The sequence below is a fragment of the Amphiura filiformis genome, chromosome 8, assembly GCF_039555335.1.
Source record: "Amphiura filiformis chromosome 8, Afil_fr2py, whole genome shotgun sequence".
Lineage (NCBI taxonomy): Eukaryota > Metazoa > Echinodermata > Ophiuroidea > Amphilepidida > Amphiuridae > Amphiura > Amphiura filiformis.
The window spans coordinates 1,262,663-1,282,400 of NC_092635.1; the positions used below are offsets into that span (position 1 = coordinate 1,262,663).

Here is a 19,738-nt window from a genome sequence, read left to right on the forward strand (position 1 = left end):
GCCCCCTTGGAAAAAACTTTTTCCAAGGCCTATGTTAATACATAACGTTAGGAATACAGCAGACGGCCGAATCCGGATTCGTCTTTTGGTAAATTTATTTTACGAATGCATTACATTTGAATTAGAGAACAAGGGATCAATGCTGTACATGATAGAGGGCAGCATATCATTTTTTTAACGGAGACCAGATGATAACAGCATATATAAGTAATCAAAAGAGGGCGGCATACAAGGTTAGTTGACGGTGCATCACAGTACGGTCACCGACGGCAACCGTTAAAAAATCGATATGCTGCCCTCTATAGATATAGCATTGATCCCTTGTTCTCGAATTCAAATGTAATGCATGTGTAAAATGAATTTACCAAAAGTCGAATCTGGATTCGCCGCTCGTCGTATTCATAACGATAATATAAATACAAGCTAAAAATCAGCACCCCCCCAAATGAAATGCTGCGTACGGGCCTGATCATGCGGTCAGTAACTCAACTTGAGTGACCCCATTGGGCACTTTTCTCTTACATTTTTAGCTCATTGCGTAACGCAATGAACTATAGGCATGATCCAGATTTCTGTATGTTTTTTTCTTTCTCTTGCAACATCGTTTGAGCAATGGATCTGGTAATTTGAGGCGGCGATCTTTGCATGATTGTTCATGATTGTTACTTATTTAGCTAGGAAAATTCGGACAGAAAGTGTCATTTTTGGAGCATTTTGTTACTAAAATTTTTACCAAATTTCATGGAATAGTCTCCTATGCAGACTGTTTGTGGTGCTTTACATATTACAAACACTGTACAAACTCCTTGATCTGGCGATTTTGTAAAAGAGATGTTGAACTTTACTGCTTCAGTGCGGCTACAATGTTTGCTTTTCAGTGTTGCTTTGCCTTACATTCAGCAAGTCAATAGATAAAGCACCAATTGGGCTTGTGCTGTCTATAGGCCCTTACTTCTGTGCATGAGCCATGAGCAAGTAGTGTCTCAAATTCTCCCAAATCAGAACTAATTGGGCTACCAAATTGTTGGTTGGCAACCCTGACTATGAACAAACATCTCACTCATTCACACCTATCACACATCTTGTCACCAGTCACCAAACCCAATCAGTTATGTAAACATTTACTCAAGGTGAAATGTCCTTTTGACTAGTACTTTTTCAGTGCGGACCATGACAACCCCTCTCTGACATTACAAAACAGACAAACAGAAAGTCTGAACAGGGAAGTGCTGGGGGTAAACACTAGGCTAGTGGCCTTTCCTGTTCTGAAGATTGAAGGAGCACTCGCTTGAAATATAAAGTCAGGAAAATTAGATGTGTGTGCAAAATTTTATTTTATTTGTTTTAAATCATTTCATTTACCATGAAAGTGTTGTAGTTTTTAAGTTTCAAGTTTTTATTTAGAAATTGCTTTTACATCAGTGGCACTCATCTATCCGATGGTGCATCCAAGGCATTAAATATACAAACAAAACTGTATTAAACAAAATAAAATCAAAGGATACTTGACAAGCAAAAGGTACAAATAAATAAATGCCTTGAATAAATAAATATCTTGAGAACCGTAAGTATATTTTCAAAATGCTGATTTGTGCTTGATCACAGCACTATGGTGATTTTGAGGTTTGAGAATACTGAAATGTGTTTTTCAAAGTTGGCAGCCCTGTATACATAGCTATACATGGCTATACATAGCTATGCATGGCTATACATGGCTATGACATGGTTACATATGGCTATACATAGCTATGCATAGCTATACATGGCCATACATAGTTATCCATGGCTATACATAGCTATGCATGGCTATACATAGCTATGCATGGCTATACATAGCTATGCATGGCTATACATAGCTATGCATGGCTATACATAGCTATGCATGGCTATACATAGCTATGCATGGCTATACATAGCTATGCATGGCTATACATAGCTATGCATGGCTATACATAACTATGCATGGCTATACATAGCTATGCATGGCATTTACCATGAAAGTGTTGTAGTTTTTAAGTTTCAAGTTTTTATTTGGAAATTGCTTTTACATCGGTGACACTCATCTATCCAATGGTGCATCCAAGACATTAAATATACAAACAAAACTGTATTAAACAAAATAAAATCAAAGGATACTCGACAAGCAAAAGGTACAAATAAATAAATATCTTGAGAACCGTAAGTATATTTTCAAAATGCTGATTTGTGCTTGATCACAGCACTATGGTGATTTTGAGGTTTGAGAATACTGAAATGTGTTTTTCAAAGTTGGCAGCCCTGTATACATAGCTATACATGGCTATACATGGCTATGACATGGTTATACATAGCTATGCATGGCTATACATAGCTATGCATGGCTATACATAGCTATGCATGGCTATACATAGCTATGCATGGCTATACATAACTATGCATGGCTATTGCTCTTGTTGTCAGGGGGCACTCTGCCCCAACCCTTCGTGGCTCTGCCGCACCTTGGGCGCTTCGCTGCTCATCCCTGCAGAGTTGTGACCCTATCGTGGCTTCACCACTTGTCTTCAGATTTAAATTTATTGTGAATCTTCACACACTCAGCAAGAAGACTTTAGTCCGTCAAATAAATTGCCTCTCCCTGTATACCATTTAAATATATCTGATGACGAGCGAAGTGCAGAACAAGATTGACTGTACAGCAGTGTGAGACAAGATGATAGTCATTCAAGCGTTTGAAAACAAAAGCAATGTTTTGAAAATGATACAGTCCTTTACTTGAAGCCAGTGAAGTTTGTGCAAATATGGTGTGGGGTGAATAACGGGTGATCCCTGCATGGGTGTGATCTTGTTTTCTTACACAAAAAACTAATTTGGCAGCCCAATATACAGGGCATAGCTAGGGGTGGGCACGGTGGAATATTGAAAAATTCTTGTACAACTACACTTAGCGGAAAGAAAGAGGGGACTAGAGGATTATGATCAACTTGTAGTTGCCAATACAGCCATGTATTTGCCATGACAACACATTTATGTCACAGAGTGGGTGCAGAGTGACTGTCCTCATCCAGTTTGCCTCCTGGCGAAGTGCTATAGCTCCCAATAGGCCTTGTTCATGAATGATTTTTTACATAATTATGTGGACCTACCATATATTTTAAAAAAATGTGCATTTCCCAATGTGGTTTAAAGGAACCCCAGGGTGGGCAAATTTCAAAAAGGCCTGCAAAAATACTTGTCCCTCAGCCTTCATGGCCTGGAAAAAACCATGCCCCCCTCCCTCAGCTTGCCAAAAATTGTTTGCCCCTCTCGGTCTGCCAAAAATTGTTTGCCCCTCTTGGCTTGCCAAAAAAATCCTTGCCCCACCACAGATATTGGAATATCTGTGGCCCCACACTTTGCACATGCCAAATTTATGAACCTGATTTGCAATCCTTAAGGGCTGGGATTAGAGCACATCAGACATATCGAATTGCATTCTGAATACGAAGAAAGTCATTCTGATATCAAATAATTTTGATTTTTTGAAATTCGCAATTTAATACACATTTTATGGCAAATCATTACAAATTGATATTTTTGATATTTAACAGTACTTGAAGTAAACTTTATAAATCTGATGATTTTACTTAAAGTGTATGTAGGTGGGATGAAAAGCCGACGATCAATTGAAAATTTTGACCTTTCAGTATTGAAGATATGGATTTTTTCCCAAAACACCAAAAAAAATTAGGTCTTTTTGGGGAAAAAATCCATATCGTCAATATGAAAGGTCAAAATTTTCAATTGATCGTCGGCTTTTCCTCCCTGCTACATACACTTTAAGAATATATCATTAGATTTATATAATTTACTTCGAGGACTGTTATATATCAAAATTTGAAAAATATCAAATTTTTATAATTTGTCATAAAATTTGTATTATATTGTGATTTTCAAAAATGAAAAATTATTTGATATCAGAAAGACATGCTTCAGTATTCAGAATGCAATTCGATAGGTCTGAGGTGCTCTCATGTCCCACAAAAAAACTGTCGAACGCATAATAAACGCTCATTTTAGATCCCTTAAATGGTGCAGATATTTAAAGCGAGTACAACGAGCAGTCAGTTGTGCATATTGGAATGTTTCTGTAGGACTGTTTTCCTTAGCTTTTAGAGCATTTTATTTAAAAGAAGAATCTGCCCAAAATTTCTTGCCATCCCCCTTTTGACTTTCCAAAAATCTTGTGTCCTGGCCTCTCGACCTGCCAAAATTTGCTTGCCCCCACTTTTGCCCTGCAAGAAATTGCTTTTAAGCAATTTCTTGCAGGGCAAAAGTGGGTAAAATACCCTAGAGTGGGGTGGGAATAACACAAGGTTTGTGTCCACATCCATGGGGGAGGCACACTATTTAGTAGAGAGAATCATGATCCCATAATTGACATCCTAGCGGGGCAACCAGGAAATTCATAATACCCCAGACTGATCTGGACTGGACTTATGGATCGAGGCAGATCAGGGGCATTTGGTTAGGCCGGATCAGAGTTCTTGCCCAGTTGAAATGGACTGGGGTTCTTTCTCTCTGTTGGAGTTGGTATTAGGAAATAAATAAGCGGTGTTGTGTTCACTAATTTCTTCATTCGCAGTAAAATTTCACATCAGGTGAGTGCAAGTGCATGTGGTATTATAAATCCATAATTATTCTGAATATGGGTGATTACATAAATATAGTCATTAGTTTTCATTTAACATTGATCAGATCCAATTTGAAACTTCGGATCGGATTTTAAAGGCTAGAATGGATCGGGATGAGGTTAACAAAAGTGCGGATCGGCTGGCTGGTCCAGTGTGCAAACCCACTTTGGAGGTGACACGTATGTAGGGCTGTTAAGACCCCCCGGCCCCAGACTAGATTATTACTATGCAAAGACCAGTTTTGCATGCCTATTTTCATGATTTTTCCATTTGTTTAATACAAATTGTTTACTAAGTTGCCGAATCCCTCTTTTGACCTACTAAAAAAGTGCCTCATTCTCTTGGCTTTCCCCAATGCTGGCAGCTGTGCTGGCCAAGAGCTGCCAAGTAAGCGACCATCAAGCGGTGCATGAATGTAAACATTTTACATTGGGGGAATTCCCTGACCCAGCGACCTCAATGTTTAGTCTCTTACACAATGCTGTGATAGTACGTTACAAATACGCATAGCTTTACGGCACACCGCTGAATAAAACATCAGTGTAGGAGATTTATTTTGATCAGCATATGGGATTCCCCAATCGTAAAAATAGATATTTGTCAGATCATGAGATGCATGGTCACTGATCGTGATCATTGACTTTGGACTCTGGCTGATATTTACGATTGTTTCCTGTTTTCAATGACATTCCTGTATTTATAGTGGCAGGGTTTTTCCGGGCCGCGTTGTGTGTGCAGCTATAGCAGTGCAGTATACTGATACTGATGCGTACTCGATCTAGTACAAAGTAAACAAGCTAGTAGAGTAGCCGGAGCTAGAGAGTTTCCCGGGATTTTAGTGCACTGCTGCTTTTCACTGGTAAGCTTACTTACTTTCTTTCTGAAGTGAACATCCACAGCTATCCAGGGCAGTCTGTGGATCATCTGTGAATCAAATGCTGTTTGCTAACTTCCTGATTTAAATAGGCGGTTCTGCAGAGCTCCAGGGCAGGGGATGTCATTTTCTTCGGAAGGAGGGTGGGGTTATGTCGCTGACAGGAGTCAATATTTTATTAGGGACCGTTCACAAACACTTGTAAGGGGGGCCTGATGCAAAAAGGGGGGCCCTGAAAAATTTTGACCTTCCTAAGGGGGTCCTGAAAAAATATTTTATTAGGGACTGTTCACAAACACTTTTAAGGGGGGCCTGATGCAAAAGGGGGGGCCTGAAAAATTTTGACCCTCCTAAGGGGGGTCCTGAAAAAATGGCCACAAATTTTTCTGGGAAAATTGAGTTTATGTGCTTTTCTATGGGTTGACCGATAATTTTCATGTCAAAAAGGGGGGTCATGACATTTTCGAGGTCTGTAAAGGGGGAGGGGGGCGTAAAATTTTCGCGATAAAATTTTTTTGCATCAGGCCCCCCCCTTACAAGTGTTTGTGAATGGTCCCTTTAATATGACCCCCCTAATGTGGGCTAAATTTTTTTACGACCCCCCTATCCTGTGTTGAAAAGATTGTGCACATTATTTTGATTGTTAAAAGAGTGCATGTGTAGCGCACAAAAAATTTGAGTCACCAGCCCTGAATAATTTTATAACTTTCCTATTTTTGGTGTAAAAGAATGATGAGCCCCCTATTTTTGGTATAAATTGACCCACCTTCTGAAGAAAATGACAGCCTCTTATGTTCAACAGGGTTGTAGCTAGGTCATTTTTGATGCTGGGCAGGGGCTGTGCAATAATTATGAGCCAGTGGGATTTCCAAACGGTTCGCCAAAAAATCGCTTGCCCCCCCCCCCTTGCCTCGCCAAAAATCGCTTGCCCCTCCTCTCTGCCTGCCAACCAATCTTTGCCCCCCCTTTCAACATGCCAATTTGCAAACCTTAAAAATGTTTTAGACACATGTCTAAATACATATTGCGAGCGCAGTGAGCAGGAAAATTAGCATATTTAAAGGAGGATTTCGTGATCCTAGCATCCTCTTTTTATGACATTTTTCAGTAGATATCCACGAAAAAAGCTTATTTCCACAATTTCAGTTGATTCCGATTTTGCGTTTGCGAGTTATGCATGATTATGTGTATTACACTGCTCCATAGACAATGTGTTGTAATTTCGTTCTGGTGCACCAGAAGGAAATTCAAATTTGGCGATATTTTTGCTAAACGAATTAATCTGCAAGAAATATTTGGTACGGTACATAAACATTATGTAGGCAGAGGTATCCAGTGGTGTAAAAATCTCAACTTTTTTTGGGAAAAGTGGGGGGATGAGGCTGTGGATCACGAAATGCCCCTTTAAGTGTTTCCGTATTGTTTTCCTAAGCCTTTTTAGAGTGCGTTTTATTTTAAAGGCACCCCAAGAATTGGTGCCAAAATTACTTGGCCCCCCTCTTGGCTTGCCAAAAATTGCTTGCCCCTCCCCCAATTTTACCCTCCCACCAGGGCTCTTAATTATTGCACAGCCCCTGACAGTGTGGCATATAATGATGAATAACTATTTAGCAATTTGTTGAATTATGATCAATGCAATTGTACAATGTTGGCCTCTGAGTGGTGGGCTCTACAGTGCTAAACTTTCAGCTGAGTGGTGGGCTCCAAAACTGAGTGGTGGACTCGGCCACCCACCACCCCAATGTATCATGTGTATAAGCTATATGAGTGCAATCTGCTGGAGGGAAGAAGGCAAGCCATACAATATGAAATAGTATTCAAGTATCATCTGACAGGGATCTGCACATGATCGTATCAGGAAACCAAAATATGAAATGTATTTAATTAAATTAATTTAAAAAAATCAAAATTGTTACAGTTGGGATTGTAACATGCCTTAAAAATATTTATTGTCAAATCAGTGCAAAGTATCAGTGTTAAATATGGAAATTAAAAAGTTTTAGGAAAATAGAGCAATTGCCACTGCTCTGTGCATTGTACATGGTGTTGGTAAAATTCTTGTTTTCTTAGAATTTGATCTCAAATTTGTATTTTTCTTCTATAGTTCAACATTTAACACATTCATAAAAATGGCAGACAATTCGGGTGAATCCAGAATTGCTGATTGTATGCGTCGTTTAGTTAGAGGGCAGCAGCCAGAAGAGTCTGGAGGCAGTGTCTTCAACATCAATGTGGTAAGTTATTTCGTGAAAGATGGAGTACCATCTGAAAATTCCGAGGTAGGAATTATTTCTTTGTGTTTGGATCAAAAGTTTAAATCAAAATCATGATTTATACCAACACAGATGAACGTTCATGAATGAATGGCAAGTTATTTGTTTAACACTGAACATGTCATGCCCAAGGTGAGGACTATATCATAGAATTTATTGTGTATCTCTGTGTGTATGGGGGTGAGATGGTGGGGTGTGCTGACAAACGAGAACACAAACATGACATTTCACATTTAAACTGTGGACCTATCTGCAACGGAGGATTATCCTTGGTTTTGGAGGTCTACAAAAACCACCACAATTGCATAATATAATGCGTTTGCGGAATGTGTCCTCTATCGTGCATTAGGCGCCCATTTGCTAGTAGGTAAAATTTCATAAAATAATAAATTTGGATGCAAACACCTGTAGGGGTGTTTGTAGGGGGCGCTTTTTTGTAAACACTGGCAAACCAAGTTGACAAATCCACAACTGCAGTTGGAGATATAGGGTCATTCCATTCTTGCAGGAAAATATTCAAGGATTAAAGGCATTAAAAGGTGAATAAAACTCAAATGTATGTGTCTGCGTGTAGAAAGCAAAATCTCCCATGTGGTTATATGGTTATCCATGCTCAGTACTCAGTAGGGGTGTTGGGGTGAGTGTGTGAGGCATTTGAGGTGGGGTGGGTTGTTGTCTGTGTGGTTGGCTGGGGTGTATGTGGTAAACATGTTTGATGTTATGATTTTCACTTTTGTTTGCTTGCTTGCATGTTTATTTTGAATACAACTTTCACATAATTGATTTTAATGTAATGTTCTACAGGACATATTACAAGAACTGATTGATAGGGCTCTAGAAAGTGATCGAAATAAACAAGAAATCTTTGACAGAGATGCACTGAAACCAATAACAGCAGCTCTAGATGCAAGATACGGAGATGACATGAATTGTTTAGCTGCTGATGTGATTGGTCTTTTAGCTGAGGGTAGCAATCACCAAGCCAGATGTTGTGCATCCTATAGACATGAAGGGATAAGTGTTATGGAAACACTAACACAGAGATCACAGTCCATCAATATGCGTGTCCGTACCAGTGCAAGAGCTGCTCTCTATTCTATCATACACACTACACAACCTCAGGTAAGCTAACACAGAGATCACAGTCCATCAATATGCGTGTCCGTACCAGTGCAAGAGCTGCTCTCTATTCTATCATACACACTACACAACCTCAGGTAAGCTAACACAGAGATCACAGTCCATCAATATGCGTGTCCGTACCAGTGCAAGAGCTGCACTCTATTCTATCAAACACACCACACAAACTCAGGTAAGCTAACACAGAGATCACAGTCCATCAATATGCGTGTCCGTACCAGTGCAAGAGCTGCTCTCTATTCTATCATACACACCACACAACCTCAGGTAAGCTAACACAGAGATCACAGTCAATCAATATGCGTGTCCGTACCAGTGCAAGAGCTGCTCTCTATTCTATCAAACACACTACACAAACTCAGGTAAGCTAACACAGAGATCACAGTCCATCAATATGCGTGTCCGTACCAGTGCAAGAGCTGCTCTCTATTCTATCATACACACCACACAACCTCAGGTAAGCTAACACAGAGACAAGTGCATCGCAAGCAGCCTTCCAATTTTTACAGCTTCGCTCAATTTGCTTTCCGAGATCGTAACTTTGGGCACCACATTTTTGTCACCTTGCCATGCCCCTGCACTGAGATCGAGTTGTGTACCAATATATGATATACACCTCACAACCTCAGGTAATCTATCAGAGAGCAGGGTTTACTTTAACACACAAAACACACGTATTTACGCGTTCAGGCACTTTTCTGACTCCTTCAAATCCATAGTCCCAAAGTCCAATGAGTACAAAATCTTGAAAACGTACGCGTTCAGATATTGCAAGATTTGAATAGAGAAACACCCGATATTGTGCATTTATTTTATGTAGGGCCCATCACATTTTGTCAGCATCAATCCATGTATGTTTTAGAAAAATTTACTCATTTAAAATAGTGCCAAAATGATCCACCAAATTGCTTCAATCAGGTCTTCATTTTGCAAAAGTTTCTTACTTCTCAGGGGGCATTTTTCTTCTAAAATTGCCCCCACCCCCTTCTGACTGCTCTAGATCCGCCACTGATCCAAACAGTGGCGTCGATTTTTTTGACTCGGGGGGGTGAAAAAAATGTCTTGAAGTATAGTGAATCCAGCACCTTTTGGAGAACGAACAAGTTTATGGTACAAAAAAGTTTGCCATTTTGAAGCTAAACTGTTGAAATATGGTGCAAAAGTGGAATAAATTTGCTTGAAGCGCACAAAAATTTGCACTTTTGGGGCTAAAATTGCCAAATATGAGGTTAATTTGGTCAGAAATCCACATACAGGCGTCAACATTGGGGGATGATTGTATGGACCATCCCCCTGGCAAAATATTGGGGGAGATCCCCCCTCCGGATCTACGCCTATGGCTCCAAAAACACAAATATTGTTAAATATGTCTTCAAAAATAATATTAACTAGAGCGGTTCTCGGGCTTCGCGGTTCTCTGCTTTGGTGGTTTGTTTTGGTACTGAATGGTACATGTGTGTGGGTGATCATTGATGGTGTTTGTGATTGATTGGTTTAGGTTGGGTGATGTATGTTTTGTTTCTGTTCAGAACCTTGTGGGGATTTGGCGAGTCGATGGGTGGGGGTAATTAGTTAAATGTTTGTAAGAAGGGAAAGTGAGAGGTTAGAGAGTTAAAATGAGGTAGACGGTAGAGGTTTGTAAAGGTTGAAGGGAAAACATAGGAGCATGGACACTTGGCCTGGTGAAATAGTTGTTGAATAGAAGTTGAATGTATAATGTTTGTTGATGAATGAGACCGATTTAATTACACGCCTGTCTGCAGTGGATACTTTGAAGGGAAGTGACGGCCCGGGTTGCCAAAAGATTTCAGCCCGAATGCGGGTCAAATAGTCGAAAAGTCGCCCAATTTTTCTCTTTACCATTGGTTTCTATGGGACATGAAATGATCGGAAGTCGCGGGAGCCAATGTTGAAAAGTCGCCCAATTGTTTTCTTAACCATTGGTTTCTATGGGACAGGAAATTGTCAAAAGTCGCGGGAAAATCTTCAAAAGTCGCCCAATTGGGCTACCAAATCGCTGGTTTGGCAATCCTCACTCACTAATGGCGCATGTGGCGCTTTCTTTGGCGTGGTGTAAACAAAAACATGGAATATAGCATAGGCGGCGCAACATCATTTAAATTAATTATTATTTACCGATACAACATTGTAGGCGTTTCAATGTACAAAAACTTGTGTCATAGCGTTACGTAATCGCTATCATCATCATCAATTCGCTCAACACGATGAGTCATTCATCAAGTCAAGTACCAATTTCCTTGATGTGTTTATTATACAGGTTTGGGCAAAATCGATTTTTCTTTTATAATATCCCGTGGACGGCAATGCACAAAACGTACTACGCCATAATATAAATAAGGCTAAATAAAAATAAAATGATGTTTCCGGTAACATGCTCTGAAAAAATTGGGACGGAAGGAAGGACAAAAAAAATATTTACACATACTGAAATTTCGACCCAATTTAACACTTGAAGGCTAGCCAATAGAAAAACAGTATGACTCGGGGTCTCAATCGCAAAAGCTCTTCTCATACTACACAAGTGTGTCGTACTGTCCAATATCATTTACCTACTCTCTGTCATTCACTGTTCTTGTCTATATATAAAAGCTTTTTCTGTTTGTGCAATTATAGAAAACTGCTACATACAATTTGGAAATTTATGCAATACAAAACACTAAACAGATAAAATAATATTTTGAAATGACCATAATTAGGGGTAGAAAAAAGTAAGGAGTCCAAACTCCAAATGGACCCTCTAAAATAAAAAACAAAAAATAGGGGTCCATAACCAAACTTTTGGGATCCAAAAATAGTCAAATATAATATTAACTTGTAAACAGTTAATGACTTGAACGTGAAATCAATAAGTGGAAATCAAACCAATTTTTTAAGCTTACCTGACTTGGGGATCAAATCTAACTAATTTGACCTCAGATGACCTCTGGTGACCTAAAAATTACCTTCAACAAAATTTGGCTCTAAATGGTGACTGTATCCACCAAGTTTCATGCCCATATGACAGTTTTTACTAATATGACCTCTGGTGACCCCAAAATGACCTTCAAAAATGTGGCTCTAAATGTTGACTGTACTAACCATGTTTCATGCCCATATGACAGTTTTAACTAATTTGACCTCAGATGATCTCTGGTGACCCCAAATGACCTTCAAAAATTTTGGCTCTAAATGTAGACTGTATTAACCAAGTTTCATGCCCATATGACAGTTTTAACGAATTTGACCTCAGATGACCTCTGGTGACCCCAAATGATCTTCCAAAAAATTGGCTCAAATGTAACCTGTACTTACCAAGATTCATGTCCACATGACAGTTTTAACTAATTTGACCTCGGATGACATATGGTGACCCTGAAATGACCTTAAAAATTTGGCTCTAAATGTTCACTGTATTAACCAAGTTTCATGCCCATATAACAGTTTTAACTAATTTGACCTCAAATGACCTCTGGTGACCGAAATGACCTTAAAAGAATTGGCTCTAAATGTTGACTGTACTAACCAAGTTTCATGTCCATATGACAGTTTTAACTAATTTGACCTCAGATGACCTCTGGTGACCTCAAAATTACCTTCAACAAATTTGGCTCTAAATGTTGACTGTATTAACCAAGTTTCATGCCCATATGACAGTTTAACCTAATTGACCTCAGATGACCTCTGTTGACCCCTGAAATGACCTTCAAAAAATGTGGCTCTAAATGTTGACTGTATTAACCAAGTTTCATGCCTATATGACAGTTTAACCTAATTTGACCTCAGATGACCTCTGTTGACCCTGAAATGACCTTCAAAAAATTTGGCTCTAAATGTTGACTGTATTAACCAAGTTTCATGCCCATATGACAGTTTTAACTAATTTGACCTCAGATGACCTCTGGTGACCCCAAATGACCTTAAAAGAATTGGCTCTAAATGTTGACTGTACTAACCAATTGTCATGCCCATATGTCAGTTTTTAATAATTTGACCTCAGATGACCTCTGGTGACCCCAAAATGACTGACAAATTGACTGTACCCACCAAGTATCATGCCAATGTGATGTGACAGTTTTTACTAATTTGACCTTTGGTGACCCCTGAAATTACCCTCCACAAATTTGGCTCTAAATATTGAATCTACCCTATCAAGTTTCATGCCCATATGATAGTTTTTACTAATTTGACCTCAGATGACCCCTGGATTACCTTGACCCATTAACCAATACAAACTTGTTCTGTCTCGGGTCATGATGAACCCACCCACCAAAAAGTTTGGGTCAAATAATAATTGCCCTTGTAAAACAAACTGGGACATCCCCATACCCCCCTTTCACATGTGCTTAATATCTGTATCATCCAAGTATCCTCATCTTCAATGCAACGTTCACTATTTATCGCTATGGAATTATATTTACATGTTGAAAAAGGTAGGCCTAGGGTTGAGTTTCTTGACGGGATAATATGCAGGCCTGGGCGAGCGGCATGAGAAAATAAATGTTGGTTAATCCTGAAATCTGCCAGGTTAGTTATTTTAATTTTTATTATATCGGTGCTGACAAAATGCACAACTTCCTCAACGTTTATAAATTGAAATGAACAGTCTTTTATTCATACTTGATAGGGGTTTATCGTTGAGTGTCTAGGACAAGATTACACAATTTTTCGGCCTACATCATTTTTAGCATTTTAACTTTTTTATTACTTGCTCTTTTTAATACGAGCTTTATGGGAATTAGTTCGACAACAACACCGATTTAATGAGCGTTAGGCCTTTGTCTTATAGTGTTAGGCCTACTATTACCGTTTTTATCAAAATTTTTGCGGACACAGACAAAATACCCAGCAAACACAAAACGTTTTCGACATCATTCGCAAAAGGTTATAAAAGGTTGTCAGAAAACGTTTAAATGTCGGGTTATATAAAGGGTATATTAAGAGTATAAAACATTTTCATAACCTTAAAAACATTTTTTGATAATCTACTGCTCAGCAAACAAAAATGTTTTACAGAAAACGTTTAAATGTCGGGTTATATAAAGGGTATAAAAACGTTTTAATAACATTCCAAAAACATTCTTGAAAACTTGATACAAAACATTCTAAACAGAATGTTATTTTGGGGTTGAAAAAATATTTGCGAAAAATGTTTGCCCAAAATATTTTCAATAACGTTTTAAAAACGTTTTCATGACCTTTATACAACCCGACATTTAAATGTTATTAAAAGGTTTTGAAAAAAACATTTTAAGAACATTTCTGTGTTTGCTGGGTTCAAACATTTTAACATAATGTTATTTAAGTATTGACACAATATTTGGCAAAAATGTTTGTAAAAATAGTTTACAATAACATTTTTTGAAAACATTGAAAAATATTGTTGTATTGTGTTTTCATACAAAACGTTTTAAAACGTTATCATGACCTTTATATAACCCGACATTTTAATGTTATTAAAACGTTTTTAGCTAAACCAAAAGCCAAAATATAACTTATTTAAAACGTTTTTAAAACGTTTTTGTGTTTGCTAGGTAGTTCAATAGTTTTTCAATAGTTGTAGGCCTACTTAATATTACGAGTCCTGCTGCACGCTGTTTTCATAAATAAAATAGTTGTGCATAGGCCTAGGCCTATATCGCGATAAATATTATCTATCAATTCAACTGTATTTCTTTAATCATTGAATGGCAGAAAGTCGGGGAAAATAAAATAATGTGATTTCCAACAACTTCATATCAGAATTTCGACACGGACGACTCTTGAAAATTTTTATTTTTTCCAAAAGTGGCATAAATTATTTCATGTCAGAATTTCGACACGGACGACTCTTGAAAAATTTTATTTTTTCCAAAAGTGGCATAAATTATTTTTTTTGCGGCACCAAAAAGAGGGCGGGCGGGTTACCGGAAACCGAATTTTATTTTTAGTAGGCCTAACAAGATGAGTCATACATCATAGTTTATTGGTATCACATTGATACAACCTGATTGGTCCCCATATTTTACTGCTAGAAAGCCGATTGGTCAAAAAGCCACTTGAACATTTGCCCACACATTGATCAGCCACTTTGACCTTTTTATCACGACTTGATCACGCGCCACGATTAGTGACAAGTAGGTCTATTACTAGTGGGGATTTTATGATTTCAATATTACATTCGCATGGACGGTCATTTTTTTTGCGGGGTCGCTAGGATTCTAGCGAGTAGATTTCTTGCAATATTTGGCTTATTTACCATCCAATTTATATCCTACAATGTACCTGTATATCATTAGCATATCAAGCGCGGCCCAACAAAAATATTTTTTTGAGGTTTCTGATCGTCACGCTGAAACACTTTTAAGGACACAATTTTCTCCGTTTTCCCAGCCATTTTGTTTACTCGTTGTTAACGACGTAACTGATTAGTCTCGACCCCAGAGTGCAACGTGGCTGTATCGCGGACATGACTTGAAGACAGAAACCGGCTGTAAAGAGGTGGGTCATCTCGCGAGATCTTGTGACTTGCATTGTTTCATCTCGTAAGGTCGATGGCTCAAAAATTATCTTTGAAGTATCACAAATTCCAAGTGTAAGGTACTTGGATACATTAAACAGGATAATTATGATTTAGAAATCAGATATGTGAGTACCAATTTTATATAAATTGACTCAATTGCAAAAAAAATGTTGCTACGTTTGTATAGATCCCAATGACACACACAGTGGCATAAGCCAGTCTCTGTGTACAAACGGCGTACACGAGACTGGCAAGTCTATACCACATCGTTACGACTCTAAAAGCGACCGAGTCAATGGGGGATATACTATCATGACTATTGGGCAACTTCCACTTGATTGGCCCTCAGCCAGTCTGAGATAGAAGTATAAATTCGTAACCAATGGCAACGGTAGGCAAAACCGGCTATGCACGACTATGTGCACGACTATATGGACCAACCTCTGGTTGGATCGCACGGAATACAGAGTTGCCAATGCAGATTAATAAGGTATAATATTGGGTGACTTTGTGAACGTCCAACTAAATTAGTACAATTCTGAATACTTCGTTATTCTTTTTGTAGATGTCGACTACCATTCAAATTTAATAGGTTTCATCATTAGCACACACTTGACATATCCTGCAAGTGTCACTGAAAAAAAATACTTCGTTTGTCTGCTTTTTTGTATACAAGAAACACATGAGACATCTGTTTGTGTGGACTTTGTGCAAGGAGCCCAAATCCCCACAATTATAATAATACCCCTTGGGCAATGTTTTTGACTCCTTCAGAGGAAAAATTCACAATTGAAAGGGTCAAAAAAATTTGAAAATACCCCTTCAGCAAAATGCTTAAAGAAAACCCTGTCAGAGAGATAAAGGTGTATACCAATATGCATGTCTATACAATTGCAAGAGCTGCACTATTCTATCATACACACCCACCATACAGGCTATCTCATCTTTTTGGACCAAAATAAAGATACTTGTACTGGTCCACATATACAACTTCACATCTGATGATAAAGTATGGGTATATCATATGGCAGGACCGAGTTTCTAGGTGCTTCAAAGAACCAAAATGGAGAGCGTAGAAGCCATCCTAGTGAAGAGCCAACTGTGCTGGGTCTGTCATGTCGTGAGGGCCGGTGCCTCATGACAGATTACCAAAAGCTGTGATGTATGGTGAGCTCATCACAGAAGGAAAGAGAAAATTTGGTGGGCAGAAATTTCGGTATAGAGATGTTGTGAAGCGTCATCTGAAGACAGCTGACATGGATGTTGAAACATGGGAGAGAAAAGCTATTGACCGAGTCAGTTGGAGGAAGAAGATCCACGATGCTGGAAAAAAGTAGAGCGGAAGCGAAAGGAGAAGTACCTTGAAGGATGGAGAATGAAGGATGATGATGATAAAGTCAATCATATTTAATTCAAAATATTTTTATTATATTGTTTTACAGAATCCAGTGATGACACAACGACCACTGCAAGTTGCATTAATAGATACTCCAAGTACCTCACTGACAGAGAGCCTTCAGCCACACAGAGGACTGTCAACATCTACCACACAAAGAAACATATTTAAAGGTAGGGTTGAGTCTTAATTGAAGAGTTGTTCCAAAACTCACTCGGATCATCCATGTTACTTTGTTAGGTCATAAGCCAATATTCCATTAAAAAGTGAATGTCTTTTAAAATACATTGTGGACTATTGAGTCACAAAGTAAAATTTCCAGTGGGTTAGTTGACAAAATTGCAATTGAGGCAAATTAAGGGGGGAGGGGTCTCCCAGAAAGATTTACCAAGTGTAAAAATTTAAGTTTAAGTGCTCCAATGGCCCAAAGTGAGGTTGACTCAACCTGTAGGTCTATTACCAAGATGTGCAGAATTTGGTCAATTTTGTCCTGGGATTTCAGGATTTCAAGTATCATCATTGTTTTACTATCTTTCAATGACAGTAAAAATGCTTAGTAGGCAATTTGCCTGCTGAGGTTTATCTCATCAGGACCCAAGTGTGTTTCTGTTTGGATGCCCAAGTTTAAAATATTGTATCTCTTTATTTCATGCAGGCGAGTTAGCAGACAGCGTTTTCCGCAGCCTCTGTCATGAATTGGGCTCAGAATGGCAGTCACTGGCAACTCAGCTTAGTGTTCCCTACCAGTCGGTTTCTAAGTTACAAGCCGATGTACCTCGTGACACAACCCAGCAATGCTTTCAGATGCTTCGTGAGCATTGGTTCAACAGACAGTGTACTGGGCTTAATGACCAGCAGATAAAGACAAGATTGATGCAGGCGCTTTCACATAGAACTGTAGGCAGGAATGATCTAGCAGATAGATTGGATCTCATTATTGATGAAGCAAGGCATGTGATAGAGAACCAACAATAAAACTATTGCCACAAGTATTAGAACAAAGAGAAAATGATATGTCATTTTGAAATAGGCAATGACTATTGACTACATGTAGGAGCTCCATATATGTGACACAATCTGGTCCATGGGGGCCAAAGGCAGCAAATTTGAAATTGAGATAAAGGCAAAAATATGGAGAAAAAAACCAATAAAATACATAACAAGAATTTGTCTTTAAAAAAGACAAGTTCACGGATCAAGTGTATAGTACATGTACTTTGAGCTACTTTGGTCTAACATTCAATATTTATATCTAACCTACTCTGCACTTATTCGACAATAAATAAGTGATTTGAGGCTTAATAATGATACCTGCGTCTTGACTCTGGAAAACAATATTTTTAAAAACCTCATTTTGCATTTAGTTTTTAAGCCACCTCGGGAGCCACCTACAGGATCTCGTTTTGCATTTAGGATTTTATTGCATTGCAAAGTAGCAAAACTTTCTTTATATAATGGCCCAATTCGAGCCTGGTCTGATTTCTATAATGAGGTGTCGCCGGGTTTGCAAGAGATAATAATGCCAAATCTAAACACCATGGAATTTACCACATCACGACCAAGCTCACATTGGGCGCCCATTCCTTTTTAAAGGAATTTTACTAAGTCACCTACTCAGCAGGAAACAAATTTGGAAAATTGTATCTTATCACAAGTAAACAAAATAATTACACAGCTTGCTCTTGTTAGCTTTTGTCAGGGTCAGGGATATGTATGAACACCAATATGAAGTCAATAAACATTAGCTAACATTCAATTAACTATGATAGATAATGGACTTAGTTTTGTGCAGTGTAGTAATTTTCTGAAGTAAATCGCTTGCTACACAGTTTTCTATACAGAATGATGTTTACTTTGTAATCAGGCCAGGCCAGGATCCTGCTAGTTTTGATTAACCAATCAGTTATGTGTATTGTAAGCATGTGATGGCTATAAGCCAATTGAAAACATGTTTCTAAAAAAAGGCTAAAAAATTCCTACTCCTGGACAGACTCTTTTCTGGGTTAGGGCTAATTAGTAAGTTGTCAGTGTGGCAAGATTATATATTAAGGCATACAAACTAGGGTATGAGATATTAGGAATTATTTCATAGACTCTTATTGACAAGGCTGGTGTGCTACAATACCTATTCATGACACATGATATGTAAGGGATAAACTGTGCATATGAGATGTGGGGGAAAGTGGCATCATTTCACTGCCGTGAAACAAAATACTTTTTTAATACACATCACAAAGCTTCAGAACTTAAGAACCAAGTATGCTAGACCTTTGGTGTTTTCAGTATATGAAACCTATTGTTTGTACAAGGTAATTATTATAGTAACTCAATTTTCAAACATGCCTCATTTGGCCCCCATGGAGCAGATCATGTCACATATATGCCCCCTACCAGTGCTCCATGGAGCATAAATGAAACAAACTATTTCTGTTTTCCTTATTTTTTAACATTGGTTTAGAGAATTACTTACTGAAGTGCTTAGTTCGACTTGTCTAGTTGGACTCTGCTGATGGCTCTACACACAACTCTGTTCTGCGTGCAGTTCCTAATGTCTTGTCTCTCTAGCCCGGTATCCTTGATTAGTTGCGTAATTTTAGAGAGTAAAGTATTATTTTGAGACCCAACTATGTCTCTATTGGCTGATATAACATGGGAGATTATTTTAAAACAATGAGGCAGCATGCCAAGTTGTTTCACACATCGCTTACCATGTTTCTATTAACGCAAATGATACACGCAACCACACGGATTAATACGCATCCAATTGTACTCTATTGTCTCGTATAACATGGGCAAGCACCAATGAAATTAAAGGAAAAACAACTGTTTAAGAAAATTAATTCAAAATTCAGGCATTTGTCTTGTGATTGACAGGCTGGTGTTTAGTCTTTGCCATTCACTGCATAT

At 38.4% G+C, this 19,738-nt stretch overlaps 2 protein-coding genes across 2 annotated transcripts; both read left to right on the forward strand.

Annotated features, from left to right (window-relative positions):
• The first annotated feature begins 5,240 nt into the window (after nucleotides 1-5,240).
• LOC140158488 (uncharacterized) lies at nucleotides 5,241-9,221 on the forward strand. The gene is made up of 3 exons (XM_072181583.1): nucleotides 5,241-5,508; nucleotides 7,628-7,757; nucleotides 8,601-9,221. Exons 2-3 carry the CDS (start codon nucleotides 7,653-7,655, stop codon nucleotides 8,925-8,927), a joined length of 432 nt encoding a protein of 143 aa, XP_072037684.1. The 5' UTR covers nucleotides 5,241-5,508; nucleotides 7,628-7,652; the 3' UTR covers nucleotides 8,928-9,221.
• An 82-nt stretch (nucleotides 9,222-9,303) lies between these two features.
• LOC140158486 (uncharacterized) lies at nucleotides 9,304-17,988 on the forward strand. Its single transcript, XM_072181582.1, has 3 exons — nucleotides 9,304-9,393; nucleotides 16,878-17,004; nucleotides 17,487-17,988. The coding sequence occupies exons 1-3, from the start codon at nucleotides 9,331-9,333 to the stop codon at nucleotides 17,804-17,806; spliced, it is 510 nt and encodes a 169-aa protein (XP_072037683.1). The 5' UTR covers nucleotides 9,304-9,330; the 3' UTR covers nucleotides 17,807-17,988.
• The last annotated feature ends 1,750 nt before the right edge of the window (nucleotides 17,989-19,738 follow it).

Coding starts and splice junctions, on each gene's coding strand:
- LOC140158488 (XM_072181583.1), top strand. CDS start 7,653: ATGGCAGACAATTCGGGTGAATCCAGAATTGCTGATTGTATGCGTCGT. Junction 7,758..8,600: donor GTGTCTTCAACATCAATGTG/GTAAGTTATTTC, acceptor AATGTTCTACAG/GACATATTACAAGAACTGAT.
- LOC140158486 (XM_072181582.1), top strand. CDS start 9,331: ATGCGTGTCCGTACCAGTGCAAGAGCTGCTCTCTATTCTATCATACAC. Junction 9,394..16,877: donor TACACACCACACAACCTCAG/GTAAGCTAACAC, acceptor ATTGTTTTACAG/AATCCAGTGATGACACAACG. Junction 17,005..17,486: donor ACAAAGAAACATATTTAAAG/GTAGGGTTGAGT, acceptor TATTTCATGCAG/GCGAGTTAGCAGACAGCGTT.